The 15,636-nt window shown below is 55.0% G+C and overlaps 1 protein-coding gene across 1 annotated transcript in view; it reads left to right on the forward strand.

The window, feature by feature from the left end:
• The window catches only part of LOC149852820 (uncharacterized), a 3,944-nt gene extending 532 nt beyond the window's left edge, over nt 1–3,412 (forward strand). Inside the window, exons 2-7 of the mRNA XM_090028429.1 lie at nt 171–198; nt 448–546; nt 894–946; nt 1,136–1,381; nt 2,611–2,820; nt 3,358–3,412. Coding sequence (XP_089884555.1) covers nt 171–198; nt 448–546; nt 894–946; nt 1,136–1,381; nt 2,611–2,820; nt 3,358–3,412 — 691 coding nt within the window. The remainder of the gene's footprint in view (nt 1–170; nt 199–447; nt 547–893; nt 947–1,135; nt 1,382–2,610; nt 2,821–3,357) is intronic.
• The last annotated feature ends 12,224 nt before the right edge of the window (nt 3,413–15,636 follow it).

Consider the following 15,636-nt stretch of genomic DNA (forward strand, 5'->3'; position numbering starts at 1 on the left):
GGTGTGGGGCTGGGCAGGGAGCTGGCTGTTCCCGCTGTGTGGCACAGGGCTCGGGGCACAAGCCCAGGGGCCATCCCACCTTCCGTGCTTGTCTCTCCGTGGGGAAGGGGAGTTTTCTGGGACGTCGCCATCAGTGTCTCTGAGCCCAGAAATGTTTTCTGTCTCCACAGCGCACGGCAACGGGAGGAGCGGCTCCGGGTGAGTTTGCGTGGGGCGGAGGCCAGCAGGGCCATGGGGCAGGGGTGGGAAGAGGCTGAGGCCAGGCTTGGCCAGGCTGGGGGACATCCCAGAGGATGCTGGAGCTGGGAGCAGGGCCCAGACACATGGCGTGTAGGGAGAGGAGGGACCTGCTGGGTGCGCAGGGAGGTAGCGCTGGTGGGTGCGGGGCCCGATATGCTGGGCGCAGGCATGGGCAGGCTCTGAGGGGCTGGGGGGATTCTCGTGCAGGCCCAGGTGGAGGCGCTGAGGAGCCAGAACCTCTTCCTGGTGCTGGCCCTCAAGGCACAGAGAGAGCAGGACCAGGATCTGGACGACAGCCCCATGGAGGTGAGCCGCTCTGCACGCCCCTGCCCCAAGGTAGGAGGAGTATGTGTGTGTGCCTGTGTGTGCACAGGGCAAGCCTGGACCCTGCTGTGCCAGCCCCGCAGTAGAGGGGACAGGGGGCTGCCCTGGCTCCATGGGCAGAGGGTTTGTGTGCGCAGTGCTGGGCACCACGTGAGTTGTCTGGATGTCACGGTGGGACCGGTGGGGTGACAGGTCTGTGCTGCACTGACCTCTCCTGCTCCCTGCATTGCTTATCCCCAAGCCTCCCCCGATAGTCCACCACGTGCCAGGTCTGGACCCACAGGCTGGATTTTCATTTCATTACCATTTTCCTTGCTCATTTGCAACAGACTCCCATGGACATGGAGGGGTTGGCGGAGGAGTGCTGGCCGCCCTGGCAGGGGTAAGTGGGGGACAGGGAGGGGAGGGTGAGGTGCGGGGCTGTCCTGGGTAGCTGGTGGGCTCTGGGCCAGGCTATGGGGTGTTGCAAGTGGTGCTGTTTGCAGGGAGGGGAGTCCTTCCTTCTCTGGTGCTGGTGGGGATGAATTCAGTCCAGGACCCATTTCTGACCAGTTCCTTTTTGTGCAACCAGGAGCATCAGCCCCTGCCTGGAAATGGAGGCAGGGTCCCATGAGGACAGGGGGACCCAGTGCAACCTGCCCCTGTATGTAGAGGCCAGCACCCAGGCCGAGGGCCCTGGGCACGACCACGCCGGCACCCAGACCAGGGCCCTCTGCATGTCTGAGATGGGGTGCCAGACCGAACCCCCTCCCATGACGGATGCAAGCACCCAGACAAAGGTTGGCCAACGTCGAAAACGAGCAGGACAAGAGGAGAGGTACGGTGCTCTTTGTTGGGTTAGTTTGTGAGAAGTTCTCACATACAGAAGTCCTTCCTTATGTCTGAGGTAGAGCTGGTCTCTGTCATTTTGTGGCCATTACTCCTACTTACCCCAAGGGGCACCCTGGTAAATAGAGCATCTCCTATTTCTTTCTGCCCCCCACAAGTCATTGGGGAGCCAGTTTACATGGGAGGGATACGTGCCTCATACGGTTGCGACACACAGGGGATCCCCGGGCAGTGGACACAAAATGGAGACCTGACATGACTTTGGTTCACTTACAAACACAGGCCTAAACCATACAATATCCATATGAAACAATAAAAATCAATACAAAAATGATAATACAATATACAACAGTAAAAATCAATACAAACCTGATAATAATACAATATAAAACAGTGGATATCCAAAACCAAAATCTTGCTACCCAAATACAAATCTTTAAAGCTTATCCTCCATCTTAGCTTCCTCATACTTATCTATAGCGAATATAGAGGGAGAGATAAAGTCAGAAATGGTTGGGATAGAGGAGTGAATGCAATAAAAGAAAAGAAAAACTGGGGGTTTTGCTACAGGAGAGCTTTTTACCCTTACCGTAAAGAAGGTCTTCCTGATGTCTAATGTAAAAATGCTGTCAGTTTGTGCCTATTATTTCTAGTTATCCCAAGGGCACCCTGGTAAGTAGAGTATCTTCTATTTCTTTCTCCCCACCCCGCCACCTCCTGATGAATTTGTTGATGGCTACAGGTCACCTCTCAGCCTTCCTTTGTGGAGGCTGAAGACATCCAGGTCCCTTCATTTCTCTTCGTAGGGCCTTATGTGCAGGCCCTGAACCATATGAGTGGCCCCTGGCCAACCCCAAGGTTATCCACGTCCCTCTTCAAGTGTGGTGCCCAAACTGGATACAGTTTTCCAGCTGCGCCCTTACCAATGCCGCATAGAGGGGAAGTGTCACCTCCCCAAACCTGTTTGTGATGCACCTGCTAATGTATGATAGACTGTGGTTAGCTTTGCTTCTCACTTTGTCACACTGACGACTCAAGTTCATCTTGGAGTTGGCTATAACCCCATGATCCTACTCTGCTGCTGTGCTGCTTAGAAAGTCACCTGCCAGGTTGTAAGTGTGATGCTGACTCTTTCTCCCTAGGTGCAGCTCTTAGCATTTAAGGGCATCCTATTCTGTCCATAATGCATCTATGACCACTTACTTCTTGTGTAATCAGGAGCAGATGCCCCTCCCAGGGGCTGGACACAGGGACCCAGGCCAGCCTGCCCCTCACCACAGAGACCGGCACCCAGGCAGAGGGCCCCCGGCATGAAGACGCCTGCACCCAGACCGGGGCCCTCTGCCTGGCTGAGGTGGGATGCCAGGCGGGCCCGGAGCCGACACTCGAGGCAAGCACCCAGACCACTGGGCGACGACAGGGGGAAAGGTATGATGTTTTTCCTAGCGCTAGGTTGTGAGCATGGGATTTGCATGAGGAGCAGAGGGAGGGCTGGAGCCAGGACTCAGCTCCTGGTCCTGGGAAGGGTCTCGCAGGTTGGGAGAAGGACGGGTTGAGGGTCTGGACCCCGGGTTCCTTCCCAGCTCTGGAGGCCTCTGGAGGCAATAGGTTAGTAAAGGGGAGATGACTAGTGTGTCTTCAGTAAGTCCCTTTGACCACAAGTCCGTCCAGCGCCCTGTGTGTCTAGGTGGGGCAGGGCTGGGGCAGGGGCTCGAGAGCCCCGGGCTCCCTGTGCTGGGAGCCCTCACTGTCGTGTATATCCAGAGTGCACCCAGGAACCAGAGCTAGGCCCAGCAGCACAGGGGGAGGAAGGGAGATGGGTCCGGCAGGGCTCCCAGGGCCGGTCGCTGGGACCGGGGCAGTGGTGGAGAGAGGGGAGGCTGGGGCATGGGCTGGTGGGAGTGGCAGGGCCTGGGGGTTTGGGGTGTCTGCGAGGTGACCAGCGTCTCTGCCTCCCACCCGCAGAGCGGACACAGAGACAGAGGGGAGGAGGCGAAGGTGGGCAGCAGTGAGAAGGTGAGTGTCCCCTTATACCCCAGTAGTGCCAGGCCTGAGGGGTGCCCTCCCCCAGCCCACATGATGATCGGGTGCCTCCTGTCTCCAGGCCGCTCAGGGTGACCCATCCTGCCTCTCTTGCCAGGGCTGTAGTGCCCCATAAGGACCAGTTGTCTTCCATTTTGGCCCCTAAATGCCCACCTCTGGGCCCAGGGACCCTGCTGCTAGGGTTTCACCCCAGGGTTTGCAGGTCAGAGTTTCCGGCCCAGGTCAGGCCTGCTGGGACAGAAAGCCCCACTGATGCATGTGTGGGAACCACGTACTGCTCCCTGCTGGGGAGACTCTCCTTTACGCTGCGGTTGTTCCCTGGGGCTTAGTGGAGGGGCCAAGATCCATCCCATCCCATTCACACTAGTTTCTTCTCGCCTGGCCTGCATCCCACCCAGAGCGTGCCGTGACTCTGCCCCTTCTCCCACAGGCTGGCCAGGATTGTCCAGTGCTGTATTGCCCCCCGCAGATGAACAGCTGAACTCCTCCCCTCCCCATGCACCCCTGTCATCCCCACCCTCCATCCTCCCCTGCCTGATCCGGGATGGGCCCACAGGATGCCAGCGTTGGTGATTCTGCCTCTCTGAGCATGTAAGTGCTTTCCTGTTCCTTCTAGGTTTCCACAGCATCTTCTTTTGTCTTGTTGTCTTGGGCCTGCACACTCCAACTGAGGGACCATCGTGACCTTAGGGCTTCTTTGAGCTACAAGGAGCCATGTCCTTTGAACAGGCCCATAAGCCGGGCAGGCTGCAAGTACACCTGAGCTATAAGGCAAGGAGGATGCACAAGTGTGAACAGCAAAGCAAGCGGCATGGTATGAGCCACTGCTGCATTGCTCTGATTTTACACCTGTTCAGCTTTCTGGCTTTAACTGGAGTGCTCTTGGCCTCGATCTGGACCATCAGATCTGGACTGGACAGACCAGCCTACTGCCATCTACCTGATGGCAACATTTTCAAAAGGGCTTTAGCTTGGTCCTGCTTTGATCCTTCTGAGTGAACTACGGTTGACTGGTGCCTTCTGAGTCAGGAGGGGTACTTCCCTGCAGCTGTCTGTCTATGACTGGGGATCACTTGTCTTGGCATTCCCACATCCTGGCTGGTGCTCTCAGGAGGAGACCAGTGCTCTTCCCTGCCCCCACCCCCCACCCATACCTAAGCAGGAAATGCTGCTGTGAGGGGATGCACCAGTGCTCTCAGGGGTGCACATGCATCCCTGAGCACCCCTACACATCGCTGCTGTTGGAAGGAGTCACAAGTGGCTCTGGAAAAGAAGGCACTCTTTTAAACTACTTCACAGTGTACCAGTGTTATGTTGCTCTACGATAGACTTCCCCCAAATATTCAGCTGGAAACACCATGTTCCCTGGAAATAGTGTCTCTCTGCCTTGTCCTTAGAGCACAGATGTGCATACTGACCTAAACAATTTTGTGGATGGCTGGAAAATATTTGTGACCACAGGTCATCAGTTAGACAGCCCTGGGGAAGGTAAAGTAACAGGTGTGTAATTAGGCAGCTGCAATTATAGCCCTCTTCCTCATATCCAACAGTCATTGATATCAAACAGGAGCATCCAGTAAAATGACATTGTCCACTTCATTTAGCTTTATACCAAAACAAGCTGCCTTCATTAAACAGCTTGGATTTTGCTCCCCATTGCTGTTCATTTTTTTGATTGCTGGATACTACAGATAACATGCCTATGCCCAGGGTCTCACAGCACATGCAGTTGCCCAGCTGCCACCATTTGACAATTTGGCTCTTGGTGAAGTCAATGGCAAGACTCCTGTTGAGTTCAGCAAAAGGACAATCAGGTCATTACTGCTTCAGCCCAGACTTATAGATTCACAGAAGTAATTAATGACAAGGATGGGATTTGAATCAAGGGGCACAGAACACAAGGGATTAGCCACCTCGCCTCAACCACTCAGCCACCTTGTCATGATTGACTATGAGGGGTTTTTTTCCAGAACCCAGCTGAAGGTTAGTTGAAGTTTGTTGACTGTAATTAAAAATACAAGAAATGATGGCAGCAAAAGTATATTCAATGACTGTTGATTGCAGTAGGCTTGTAATGCAGCTTGATGATCCTATGGATGTCTGTATAGACATCGATAGAAAACTTTTTCTGATTTTTTTTAAAGTTTATAACTTAAATTAGCCTATGGTGGGACTTGTGTTTAATTCATATATTTCCTCTGCATGCCTCTTGTGTCTTGTACGGAAACAACACGTGTAAATACATTATTCCATACTCTGCCACAGACTGCCTTCGTGACCCAGGGGACATCATTTTGCCCCTCTGTGCCTTAGCGCTCTGACCGCAAGTGGGAATGATCCTCCTCTACCTCACGGGAAAGGTGTCAAGATAGATCAACTGTAGACGGTAAGGCACGTGGATGCAATGGCAATGGGAGTCAGATCAGTTCCTAACTTACAAAAGATACAATTTTAAGCCTTCTGTCCCCAGACTTCTGCTTAAACTGAGTTTTTTCCAAGTTCATAGTCAATTCTTGCGCTTAACATAGTCTGGGTAGTCTCGGTAAGCCTGTGGACACTCTTTTGCCTGATGTGGACTTGAATCTGGCTTTTAACCTCCAGGTTGATGGACACCGTGTGTCGCTAGATGGCAGCATTGTGATGCCTCAGGGCACAGCACAGGAACAGGTAAAATCTAGCCCTGGCTCCTGTGGAAAGCTAAGGGGAAAGCAGGATTGTTCATATATTTCAGTCTATTTTCTTCCCACAAAGCATGTGCCATTTCTGTCCCTCTTCCATTTTATTGTCAGTTTTTACCTGTAATCCATTTCCTTTCCACATGCATCTTGTTTGCATGTGAAGACCCTAGTAGCTTCATTCATTCAGCCCTTGCAAAAGTTCTTAAATCTTCCACGTTACTGTCACTTGTGTAGTTTATAAATCCACTGGTCCTGAAAAGTTACTTTGAAACAGCGACCGAAAAAAGATACTTTATCATAGAATCATATAAAGGAGGATGGAAAAGGACCTTCAGAGGCCGTCTAGTCCCAGCCCGCACCCGAACAAGGATCCTCCCGAGCCGATCCAGCCTCTAACCGATTAGTAAAACTGCACAGCGACCCTGACGCAGCCACAAGGCGTTACACCGCCGCCTGCCACGGGTAAGGCAAGGGGACGTGGTTGGCCCATGTCCGCTGCTAGGTACCTTTCCTGAAGAGGGAAGTGAGCAGTAGTATTTTCCAGTGTACTCTCATTTACTATAGTTTTGTGTAACTTGAATGCTTTGGAGGTTGTGCAGGTAGTTATGTCTGCTATCCCCAAAGTATGAAACGGTTTGAATCATCAAGGTGACCTAGTGAAAAAACGTTGATCAGCTGTTCGTGATGACGAGGGGCAGAACAGCTTTGGGTCTCGTATACCGTGACATCCGAAACGCTCCCTGAGGCTCATCTCCGTGGGGGAAGCGGCTGGCAGCGCCCGCCGCAGAGAGAGAATCACAGACAAGCCCTAGCGAGCTCTGCAAGGGAGCGCACAGCCCCGAGGGCGGAGGACGGACAGGCGATGCCGGTCGTGAAGGGAGCCGCCTGTGCCTTTCGTTTCAGGCCAGGCACAGGAATTACTGAGGTCTAGTGAGGGAGGGTGCGAAGTGATATGCAAGGGCAATGGGGAACGCTGCCCAAACCGGTGTACTGATGGGGACAGGTATCGATACATTTGATTCAGAAAAGCATATTTTTTCACCAAGTCTTTTGCTTTGCATTGACATACATTTCTCCCTTCACTCTTCTTTTCAGGGCACACTAACTCAGCCCCTGAAGGAAGGAGCATATTGTGAAGGAGCATACGGGGGGAGATGCTTCCCACACCCTGGGATCACCTGCTGTAACAGAGAAGCAGATGTTGATTTTTGCTAGGGTTTATTTGCATGGCTTTAGTGCAATGATGAGGAAGAAGAGCATCTCTAGTAATATATGTGATAGAGTGGGAGGTTTTATTTCTTTGCCAGTCTGTCTTTTCCCTTGGGGATCCTTGTAGGATCGTATGGTTTTATTAATCAGCCTACAGTAGGTCTATTGGGGTGTCTGGTTATTTTTACCTCCTCCTTCCCAAGTGTCAGCGGAGACCACAGTGACACGCACACGAGGGCATGGGTGGGAAGAGGACTGGAAGAAATCCTTCTCTCAGTCCTGCATAGAAATGCCTACAGACGGCACGAGCTGGACTCGTTCAGCGTTCCCGAAACTTTCATTGAGAAATGTTGTCCGGTTATCCGATAGACATGTCACAGGGCTCACTGTAAAGTAGCTTGGAGAATCATTTAACACACTCGAGATACTACCAGCTGTGCCAGATATGCCATTTTAATTGTTTCCAAAAAAGTACATTTCCCTGTGAAGTATTTTGGGTGAAATACTAGGACAAGTGCCAACTGAAAAAAAACAACTATATATAATATACCTATCTATGTGAATGATACTGCATAAATAAAGTTGCACTGTATTTTTGGTCTGGAATTAGCAGGTAGTTTTTATCCCATGCAATTACTGTAACTGGAGATAAGTATGTGGTCACCACTTAAGGTGGAGTCTCCATCTCTTGACATCTTCAAATCAGGACTGGATGTCTTTCTGGTTAACACACTTTAATGAAACACAGGCTACTGAATTCAATGTAGGAGTGAATTCAAGAGAGGAGTGTCTGCTCGGGACAGCAGCCAAGGGAAGATGCCCCAAATGGCGCTGCCCTGCGTGTCAGCTGCATGGGGCACGCGCAGAAAAAAGCACGGGAATTTCTGGGGCGGACGTCCGGCGGCGGGTGTGAGCTCGTGTCCCGGTGCGAGGACAGGGCAGACAGGTTCTTGGGGTGAATGCCATCTCTTTCAATGCACCAAATAAAGAGGTGGGAAAATTGTTCTTGGCAAACTTGCAGGCACAAACTCCCTTGGTCGGGCTGAGGAAGCCCGTGCGGACGTCTGCGCTGCTCCCGGGGGGAACGGTGAACCAACGCCGGCATGCGCGCACATGCGCTCGCTCTCGCGCTCTCTCTCTGGGGGTCTCTGGTGCTGCTCTGGACGGCCGCGCTTCAAGGGTGCGAAACCCGTAATTCCTCCTCGTGTCTATGGCAGAGTTATGGGTTTCACAGTCCCGAAGCGCAGACGTCCAGAGCAGCGTCAGCAATCCCGCGCATGGGCAGCACTGGCGCACACACGGGCAGGGGCGCGGCAGGGCTCATCTCCGTCCAACTCTCAGCGTGTGTCTACCGGAGGGAGCGAAGTGCTGTGCCAGTCCCGGCGCTGCCCAGCGCTCCTCCCATCGCACCAACCCACAGCCCCGCACAAGCCCCGGGGCTGCTCCACTCCCCGCCGCACACCCAGGCGACATGCACTGCCCCCCAAGACCCACCTCATCCCCATGCCCAGGCTCCCGAATATGTTCAACAGTACAATTTGAACTCAGGGAGAAAAAATCTATGGTAAGGGACAGGTGCAAGGGACGGAAGGGACAGAAGTGACAGGGAAAGATCACAGTGGATGAGAGAATTCTTGTCACGGGATTTGTGGCATTCTCGGGCCCTCTGCTTTACATGTATCACAAAATTACTTTAAGTTTGAAGTTCATTTAGACTGGCTACATGTGCAAATGAAGTAATGCCATAAAAAGGTCCAACCAGCTATGAAGTTATTGCTGCAAAATGTGTAGTAACTATATAGGTGGTTGCTATCCAGTTGGACCGCGCACATGTAAGTCAGAAGGCCTGTCAGCTGGCTGGACTCCCGGCTGCAGGGGTGCACCATGCACAGCCATGGGTGGGAGGCCCGCAGCTGAAGGGACTCGCAGCCCAGCAGTGCCCTGCAGCTGCAGATGCTGGGTCCCTGGCCACTCGAGGCCCCGGGGATGCATGGTGTGTGCACTGCGGCTGGGAGAGGGAAACAGCTGCCAGAGCTTCCCTCTTGCCAGTGCAGAGGGAGCCTGGGATCAGGTCTCCCCATCACCAGCAACAAGGCACAATGGCATCTAAGGCATGGTTTCACAGTCATGCCTCGTAGCATGCACGTGTGACATGGAAGGAGGTGCGATTCCTTGGATCACATATTAGATCCCATCATGCCTTTACCTGCATGTGTAGCGGGAACCTCAAAGACAGCCTGGCACAGCTCCCAGCCTTGCCAGCCCCATGTTGTCTGCCCATCCCAAGGAAGCGTGTGCCCTGGGCCAGCTGGGGCTAGACGCTGTATTTCCTTGTAGACTTCTGAACCAGTGTGGTCGAGCTGTCTATCTCAGCACAGCTCTGGACTTCAGGCACAAGCAGTTGGTTCAATGATAGGCAAAGCCACAAACCAAGTCTAACCTGGCTCTGCCCCAGCTCGTAGAGGATGTAGCTCCTGCCAGGTCTATCCCTGCAGGCCAGACCGTTCCTGCCCAAACGCCGCTGCATGTGCAACCGGGCAGAGCGTGCTGTGCAGCTGCAAGCCCTGCTGGATGATTCTCTCTCGAGGGCTGACCCCTCCAGGCGTTGTTACCAGCTCACACCTCCACAGGGCTCCAGCAGGCAGCACCAGCCCCTCGCATGGCCAGAGCTGCAGGCGAGCGCCAGGAAGCAGCAGCAGAGTCTTGGCAGAGACAGGGCCGTGCCTGTGCGCACGGTGGGCTCCACTGAAGGAAACTGCGGAGAGAGAGTAGAAAGGGAACATGTCAGCGTAAAAGAAGGGTCCTCCCTGGATCGAGAGAATCTCTTCCATGCTAGAAGAGGCATAAAGACCTTCCCCCGCAAACCACAGCTTGCTTCCCACCTAGTTACCCTTCCCCAAAGGCAGGAGGTCCTGGCAAGGGCAGGTCATGCCCTTGTACTTGCACATTGTGGTGAACAAGAGGGATAATCCTTGCCCTGTGGGAACAGCTAGGGCCCTACTCTGACCATCTGGGTGTGAAGCAGAAGGACGGAGGAAACAGTTACGAGTCGGCGTCCAGCGTTTCCCCGGCCAGCCCTGCCTCTGCTTCCACATCTAAGGGCAGAGGCGGCCAGCAGCAGGAGAAGCAGGGGCTCTGCCCCACCCCACCGATCCAGTTAGTCCAGAGAGCAAACATCCTGGCAATAAACTGCGGCATCACAGAGAAGTAGGTTGGTCTTTAATATCTTTCACAGGCAGCACAGATGGAAGTGGTTTTGTTTCTTGACGTGACGCTGGTAGATGGTCCACGTTTTGCAGGCGTAAAGGCGGGGTCAGGAGAAGGATGGCTTAAAACTACACAATAGCCCTGTCACAACTACACGTCATATTGCCCCCAAACATGAAAAATGCCCTCGCCTGCAACAAGGAAAGTGGGGGGAGCGGGAGGGCACGGACAATTGGCCGCTGCAAGGATTGCTCCGATATAGTCAAGAGAGCTGCGCCCACCCCTGCAGAGGAAAGCAAACGTGCCGCAGCCCATACCCGTCTGAACATGGTGTAAAAGCTCTTCCTGAGCACAAATGTGGGCTCAGCCTGACCCTGAATGGAGGGGCACATTGCACTGTTTGACATGTCCGTTAGCATAGGTGACATGTGGGATCCTGAGACCAAGCGCTACTGATGACCTGGAAAAGCCCAGATGTTGTTCCCTCTTCTAGACATTGCTGCCACTGGGGCACTGTCATTTGAAAGAGCCCAGCCTCTCTTTTCTCCCATGGCCAAGGAAGCCACCGGGCACCCAGGAATTCAAGATCCATCAGGAAAGAGAACAGACATGATGGAGAATTTGGCACCCACAGTTGGTGCCCGTTCACCGCCCGCCCCAGGTAGACGGCTGCACAGAGGGCCTTTAATGAAGGGCTCTCCCTGGCACACACCCAGCACGAGGGACAGCAGCAGCTCGGTGCAGGGTCCCGTGCAGAAGCTCCCGCAGGCCGTCAGGGCCAGGGAGGGTCAGAGGCTGGTGGAGGAATGCAGTCTGGAGGAGACCAACACATCTCTCCACCGTTTCAAGAATGGAAAGCCTCCCAGGGCAGACGACCTGCCCAAGGAGTTGCATGTTGCTTTGTGGGACCAGGTGGGCCTGCGTTTGCTGGAGGGCTATAGAGAGCACCTGCAGGAGGAACGCCTGGGGGTGGGATTGCAGAGGGATCTCATAACCCTTCTTTACAGAAGAGAGAGGGGCAGGACCTGAAATCTTGGCGTCCTATAAGGCTCCTGAAGTTTGAATACAAACTAATGGCCAAAGTCTTGGCCCACCACTTTAAAGTCTGTTCTAGGTGCAGTGAACCACAAGCACCAGGTGCACATGGTGCCAGGTTCGCAGATCCACAAAGCCCTGATGCAGCTGTGAGACACACTGCAGTACCAACAGGAGAGGGGCCCGAGGTGGTCCTTTGCATAACTGTGACAGTTAAAGGCGATGGTGATGGATAAATGGGCACACAGGCATGCGGGTGCACAGTGCCCCATTAGTAAGAGGCTCCAGTGGGATGTAGCTGTCATCCTTTACTCCACTCCATCCACGCTCACAACACCCAGCCCTGATTTCAAGGAGGAGAGAACAGCCTTGATCCATCAACATGGCACTGTTGGGATATCCTGGCATTGAGCGTCACTGTCCTGCCTGCTCCTGGCTCATACCTCAGGCTTGGTGGCAATGCAGGTGCGCATGTATGCAAGTCACGCTCACAGTACAGTACTAAGGGCTTGTTTGCTGCTAGAATAAGTGGATGCAAAGCCATGGTCCGGTACTGTGTAATGGCACGGGGCTCCAGCAGCCGGAGTGACAGCACAGAGGCGCGGTACAACGGCACACGTCTAGCGCCATGGACTACACCGATCTGAGTCCTCCCCGGACCTTGGCTCTTCTGCCTGACCAGCCATCTGCAGATGAAACGTGAACATCAAACCTAACTGAAAAGATCTCTTTTCCCGAATGGGCTGACTACCTGTTAGAGGCATGTTAAGATTTTGGGCTTAGAAATGTTAAGATTGCTTTGCTTTCAAAAATCAGTAACACTGTCATGCATTTCAGTAAACGTCCACTTTATGAATCTTTAGTCAGGTGTTTGATATGCCTGGGCTGTCCTGTTTCGTTGCTGTATTTCATTGTGCAATTTGCTCTTAGCAGGTCTCTGTGATTATAGTCGTATTCCCTTTCCCTGGGCCTGGCTCTTCCCCCCTCCCGGGGTCTGCAGGGTACATGTGAGGGGTGGGGAGGAGCGGTGACACAGTAGGACGGAGGCTGTGGGGCAGCAGAGCCGAGGCTGGTGCAAAGGCTCCCGCTCCCAGGCTGCCTCAGTGGATACTATACGGGGAAGCGGGGGAGGTGATGTCGCGCGGGGGGAGTTATCTCCCACCCACAGAGCTCTTCACCCAGGCAGTGCCCACGTGTGAGTGTTGCGGTCATTTAATTTTCTTACCCCAGGCCTCGCCTGCCCCGTGCCCAGAGGCACCAGCATGAGACCTGTCACGAAGAACCAGGACAGTATGGACACACCCGGACAGAGCAGTCTGACACACGCACGTGGCGTCGTTCAGATACCCTGGCACACGATGAGGGACGCTGCTCCTGGCTCAGGCTCCAGTTTTGGGACCAGACCGACTTCAGACTTGGTGCACACACATGCACCCGTCTCCTCCCAGCGGTGCGGATGGCTTGTTTGCAGCTAGAAGTGGGTTCAAGGCCTGCACCGTGCAATGGCGCTGGGCTGCGGCAGCAGAGTGGCAGGAAAGAGGCGATGTATCCAGGACCACCGCGGCGTAAAATGACTAAGGTACAAGCCCTTCCCCAAGCACATGGGTAACCGGGGGTAAAGGCTGTTTTCCCAACAGAGGGTGTTGGCTGTGGCCGTGTCGGCCTAAGGGCACCGGCAGGCGCGGGTCCCTGAGCAGGTGTGATGTCTTGCATTACTCAGTTGGTCTAATGAAAGATATCGCATCTACTCGAAACACCCTTGCCTGGTTTTCCCCAACACAGGTATTTTAAAACTTGGGGATTTAGAAATGTTAAGATTAATTTGCTTTCAACTATCAAGATGATTGTAATGCCTTTCGGTGAACAGACTTGGGATTTTAGATTTCACTGCAGAACAAGACTTTTTTTTTTACCTCCCTGCCTGTCATGTGACACCTCCAGGGATGGATTTCTACCCGATCCACACATCAAGGCTCACAAAGACACTGTTTTCCTGTATGTTTTCTGTAATTGGTTTTCTGCAGGGTTTTTGTACGTTTTCTGTTTCATCGCTTCTAGCCTTTCTGGATTTCATCAGGAAATGGACGATTAAAAGGTTTCTGTGATAAAGGTTGTACTTGGTGTCGGTGGGATGGGCTCCCCAACCCTTCCGTGCTTTGCAGGATACATGTGGGGGCAGCAGGGCCAAGGCTGGTGCAAAGTCTCCTGCTCCCAGGCGGCCTCCCCACGGGGAGTCCGCAGGGGACGTCCTCCTCCTTTTACTGCTTCGGCAGTTTCCCGGGGGCTGCTTTCTAGCAGGCTGCCTAGTCTGAACCACCCCCACCTGCCCCTATATGAGCCCAGCAAGCACTTTGTGGCTGTCAAACATGAGAGTCCCAGCTCAGGGAGCAGGTCTGTGTGGTTGTAGCTCTCTTTTTGAAAGCTTCTTGAGATTGGGGTTCCCACCTGGCAGTCTTTTTGAAGCATCCTTTGCAGAGACATCCATGCGAGGGAGGGGAGCCTTGGAGCGGGCAGTGATGTCTCAGGGAGTTGCAGAGCTCTCTTGCCGCTCTCAATAGACACTGACTTGGGTTGTGCCATATCCTTATTTTATGTTAGTATTTTGCATTGCACGTAGCCCACCCCGTGCGCAGAGGCACTTTGATTTTGAAGGGGAACGCGGAGGGAAATGCCTACATTTGACCTGAGCAACCGGGGCAGCGAGATCAGGGACAGGGGATGCTGCGGCTTTACCGTCTATAACCGGAAGACAAATTAACTTGTGTTTTTCCTGTTCTTTGATGGCAGGGAGCAGAAACCTAGCGGTAGTTCCCGCTTTGTGGCACCCATATCCTCAGTGTTGCTGACAGCACAGAAAGCAGGTTTCTCTTTTGTCAACTCCATGTCTAAGCGTGCTGACTGCCACGGAGCTGCCAGACAGGGAAACGTGCGGCTTCCTGACAGTGTCAAGATAAACCAGCTGTGCTGGCAAACCACAAAACCGTGTCAAAAGGTGAGCGACTTGCCCAACAAGACCGATGCTCGGTGCAGCCCAGTAATGTCTGACCTCAACAGGACACGGTGAACTCGGCTGCACAGTGTCTGCAAACGGCGGGGAGCCGTTAATCCAACCGTGGGGCTAACTCCCGCTCGCTCGTGTGCACGTGCACTCGGGAGGAAACTGGAGCACGGCGTGCAGCTCCCCGGGCGCGGAGCGGGCGCGGCAGGACCCGGGCTCAGCTGATCCGCGCCAGGCCGGCCTGCAAGGGTGTCTGTCTCCAGCAACCGCGCCTAGGAGGTAACCCGGCGTGAACGTGACGCTGTGAGCATGCGCTAGCCCTTCTTCTCCTTTTGCTTGTCTTAATAAAGCCAGCCTCGCCTCCCCGACCTGCGGCGCGCTTCGCCCGTGCCGGGTGCGCCCGCGGCTGCAGCCAGGAGCGGAGCCGGAGCTGTCCCGCGCCCTCCGTGCCCGGCTCGGGGCTGAAGCCACGTTTCGGCGCGAGGCGGCGACGCCCAGGGGAGCCGGGCTCAGCGAGCCCCCCCGGGGCCGGCGCGGTGCCCCCAGGGGCGCGCTGTGTGCGGCCCCGCACGGGCGGGACAGGAGAGCCCGGCCGCACACCCCGCCTGCGCGCGGCAGGGGCCAGGCCGCGGCGCCGCCGCCCCCGCCCGGCCTGGGCCGCCCGCCACAGCGCCCCCTGCCGGGCTCCCGCGGCGCCGGCGCGGCCTTCGCCTCGGCCGCGGGGGCAGCCGGCCCGGGGGCTGTCCGCCGAGGGCTGCGGGTCTGCACCAGCCTGGTCTGGGGGTGACCCGCGGCCGGTTGCGGGGGGTCCTGGCGAGGTCACACTCCCTGTGTCCACACTGACTGGGGCTGAGCCAGCTGGCCTCGTCCCGCGCCCCATGCGCGGGGCACCGGCAGTTTAAAGAGGAGACCCCCCGCCCCCCCCGCCCCGCTACATCTACCGCTGCTGCCCCTGCCGCTGGGGGCCGGGCGGGGGAGGGGGGACGCAGAGCTCCGCCCCGTGGGGGGGGTTGTGTTTGCCGCCCCCGGGCTGCGGTGCAGAGTGAGCAGGTGCGTGTGTCCCCCTGCCTCTCC

The sequence above is a fragment of the Crocodylus siamensis genome, chromosome 15 (assembly GCF_052110815.1).
Source record: "Crocodylus siamensis isolate JL-2025a chromosome 15, ASM5211081v1, whole genome shotgun sequence".
Taxonomy (NCBI): domain Eukaryota; kingdom Metazoa; phylum Chordata; order Crocodylia; family Crocodylidae; genus Crocodylus; species Crocodylus siamensis.